This window comes from Trypanosoma grayi (genome assembly GCF_000691245.1).
Source record: "Trypanosoma grayi strain ANR4 Tgr_1294_V1, whole genome shotgun sequence".
Classification (NCBI taxonomy): Eukaryota; Euglenozoa; class Kinetoplastea; order Trypanosomatida; family Trypanosomatidae; genus Trypanosoma; species Trypanosoma grayi.
In genome coordinates this window covers 1-3,991 of record NW_008826913.1, presented here as the reverse complement: position 1 = coordinate 3,991, position 3,991 = coordinate 1, and the positions used below count along the sequence as shown (strand labels likewise).

The following is a 3,991-nucleotide window of genomic DNA, read 5'->3' as shown; positions in this document are numbered from 1 at the left end:
GCACCTGCGCCTGCAGCGGCCGCAGCTGATGGGGAGGCTGTATCTCGTCGCTGGCATCGAGCCACGCCCGCTCCTCCTCCTCCAGCATCGCCTCCAGCCTCCGCTTTATGAAATTGCTGAGGTCCTCCACCTTGTGCCCCAGCGACGGCATCACATCGTCGTAGTGCACAGGCGCCATGTAGACGAGGAAGAGACAGACACCGCCGTTCGGTTCGCGGCTCTGCTGCTCCGCCGCATTGGGCGAGCGCCGCTTCGTATCGGATTTGCTCAGCGACACCGAGGCGCCGAGGTCATCGTGCTGGAACACGAGGTGCCAACGCGTCACATCGCTCGTTATGACGTGGATGTTCACGTGAAAACAGCGCGCGGCGGCGTTGAGGCAGAGCTCGTCGCCCCAGACGCCGCATTGCCGCACCTTGCGCAGGTACGCGTGCCACGCCTCCTCGCCGTCGAAGAGCACGCGGTAGCTGTCGGCGCGCTCGCGCATGTAGCTAACGATGAGGTTGCGCACCAGCTTGTGGCTCTCGGGCTGCCCGAAGAGCTGGTTGGCGAGGGCGCGAAAGAGGCAGTTGCCGTCGGGGACCTGCTCGTTGACGCTCTTGATGCCGAGCTGCGTCATGCGCAGCGCAAGCCGGCTTTTCGCCTCCGTGATTTCCTGCTGCCGCCGCTTCTCCGCGAGCGTCTCCGCGTCGTTCACGCCGAACTCCACCTGATCGTTGCCCACCAGCAGCTGCTGCTGCTGCTGCTCCCACTCCATCGAGAGGAGCGAGTGGGCGATCTCCATCGGCGTGTTGAAAGCGCCGCACGTGGTGCAGATGCGCAGGCCCTCCGTTGTGCGGAGGGAAGGCTGTCTCACTGTGCAGCACGCGCACGCCCAGATGAGCTGCTCGCCGCACACGTAGCAGTTGTCTGCGTCGACGGCGTTGATGCTGCTGCACTTCGAGCAGCTCCAGACGGTGTGCAGCGCCTTCTTCACGGGGCACTGCGACACCCGCTCCTCACCCATGCGGCACGGCGCGTGGCAGAAGGGGCACGCGAGAGTACCGACGTCGGTGAACTGGCACGCGTCGCAGACACGCGTCGCACTGCAGTTCATGAAGCCGCAGCGCATGCACGTCCAGTAGCTGTCCGTCACGCCCTCGCTGCCGCCGCTGCTGCTGCTGCCGCTGCCGTCAACGCGCAGCGGGAGAGGCCGCTGGTGCCGCACCGACGGACCCATAATGAAATTTGCGTGCGACGGGTCCGTCACGTCCACGACATCCCGACCGCTGCGCGGCCGCCTCTTTGACGGCCCGGATGGCGTTGTGGTGGTGGTGGTGGTGGTGGTGATTGCTGCTACGGGGGGGGAAGAGGGCGGCGGTGCTGCCTCCTTTTCAGCGAGCTGCTGTATCCTAGCGATGAAGGCGGCGTCGCCCTTGCGGCGCTCGGGTGTGTCGATGCGCGGCACCACGAGCGTCACCAGTGCGAGGCGGAAGCATATGAAGCACAGCACGACGTCCTCACTGAGGCGGAACTTTGCCGTGAGACCACACAGCCAGCAGAAGCACCGCAACGGATCTGCCACACTGCCCAAGTCGTTGTCGGTCTCGCTTTCGGTATTTCTGGTCTTGTCCTTGGTGTTGTTGTTGCGCTTGCCATCGCCGCTGCCGTCCCGCGACTCGCGTCTCAACTTGTCACGCAACAGCACCGCAATCTGCTGCATCTATGTGCGTGAGAGGGAGACCACTGCAGGTGTAAGCACGTGTGTGTATATATATATATATATACTTTCGCCTCACCCAAGCGCCTAAACGAAGCGGTCACGGAATAGAAACAATGTGCAGCAGCGTCCTGGCTTACGCCCTCCGTCCGCTTCTCTTTTCTTCGCTCGCTCTCTCTCTCTGTGTGCGTGTGTGGCTGTGCTGGTGAGTAAATACTTGCGTGGAACGAATATGCACACGTGTGTGAAGACGCAGGCGCTACCCAAGGACCACACGACACGCAGCCTGGGGGGGGAATGGCCCTTTGGTATATGTAACCCTCTATAAACAACTCTTCCCGTATTTCTGCCGCTACCGCCCCCTTCTCCCTCGTCACAGTTTTCTTTTACTTTGATCTCCTGCGCCCGTACGGATGCTAAACACACAGGCACCGGTACAATCACCCACGCTATCTAGTTGTTGATGTGCGTATGTATATATATATAAATATATATGAATGAGTGGGATGTGGTGTTGTATAGTGACGGCTTCGCAAGGCTTCACACACACACACACACACACAGAAATATATAGATGTATAGAAAAGGCAATAGGAAGAAATACCGATAAGGCCGAGAGATAAAGAGATNTATATATATATAAATATATATGAATGAGTGGGATGTGGTGTTGTATAGTGACGGCTTCGCAAGGCTTCACACACACACACACACACACACACACACACAGAAATATATAGATGTATAGAAAAGGCAATAGGAAGAAATACCGATAAGGCCGAGAGATAAAGAGATACGGCGGCGCATAGCCGCACATGCAGAGGGGAAACGCACAAAGAGAGGCACACACGAAATCCAATGATACGCGACATCGACATCCCCATCCTGCTCCTACTACTACTACTACTACATGCGTGTACCGTGTGTAGGTGGGTATGTATCTGCATGCATGCATATATACACACACACACATATATATATATGTATATATATATATATATATGTATGTAGGCGTGTGTGTGTTTGTACGGTGTGTACTCTCGTGATCCTCGTACGCCCTGGTAGATGCACCGGGTGCATTTGCCAATCAACGAACACGACGGGGTGTGCACGCCCCTCCCCCGGCACTGCCACCACGTTTTGTTGAGTTTTCAAACGCCACCGCTCATTTGCACTCCTCACCCCTCTCACGCACTGCTGTTCATTCCGTCACTGCGGCAGTGAAGCACGTATCAGTCCCGCACACACATTCACACATAAGCAAACAAACACAGGCACAGACACACACGCAGAGACACACACACACAGAGACACACATACATAGATGCATGCGACAAGCATACACACATGCAACGACGGACACGCCGAGAGACTCAATATGGAAGCTACTTCCCTCTCGTATTACCTGCTAAACGACCCTGGCACCATCTTCTCCATTTACCTCGCTTGATTTGTCTGTTGTTGTGGTTTTTTTTTTGGTTTGTGAGGGTTTATTTGCTTGGTTGTTCTTGTTTGTTTTGTTGGTGGTTGTTTTATATTTTTTTTTTTCTTCGTCCATTCCTGTGCCATTTGACTCCCAATCCCGCCCCCAACACGGCAGCGAGACAAAGAGAGGGAGACATCAGCACACACACACACACACACACACACACAGACATACATGCACACAGTCTCTCTCGCACTGACACTAACACGCGCGCATCCCATGCCACCACCACCATTATCATCATCATCATCATCATCATCATCATCCATGGATGACTCACACCTACGCAGGCACCAACTTGCTCTAAATACCTATCTCCCACTCACACACTCGCACACGCAATCCCTCTCTTCCCGCTGCACTTAGTACCAGTACTTGTACGACCAGTGCTGAGTCCAGTCGTAGCCGGGGATGTTGGCGCAGTAACCAAGGTAGCTGTACACCGGCTTACGGCTGTAGAAGTAGTGCTGCAGCACCTCCTGCACGTTCGTCGGCGTCACGTCGTCGATGCGGGCATACATCTCCTCGAGCGGGATGCGGCGGCCATATTGCAGCACCTGTCTGCCAATATCCTCCGCGGAGTTGGCGCTGCCGTCCATGTTGAACAACAGCTGCGATTTCAGGTTCACTTTTGCCTGCTCAAGCTCGTGCTGGTGCAGCATCTTCTGGCAGATGCGGCACCACTCCGCCATGGTATACTGGAACACCTCGATCATGGCGCCCGCGTCGCCTGGGCCCGCCTGTGCGGGGCGGCCCACGACGTACATGCCGCAGAGCCCGGTCTCCTTGTACTGGTGCAGAAACGG

General features: G+C 56.4%; 1 protein-coding gene across 1 annotated transcript; it reads left to right on the top strand.

Moving 5' to 3' along the window:
• Nucleotides 1-28: 28 nt before the first annotated feature.
• DQ04_12941000 (hypothetical protein) lies at nucleotides 29-1,288 on the top strand (the record flags this gene model as incomplete). Its single annotated transcript, XM_009316848.1, has 1 exon — nucleotides 29-1,288. One exon carries the CDS (start codon nucleotides 29-31, stop codon nucleotides 1,286-1,288), a length of 1,260 nt encoding a protein of 419 aa, XP_009315123.1.
• Between the last annotated feature and the right edge of the window lie 2,703 nt (nucleotides 1,289-3,991).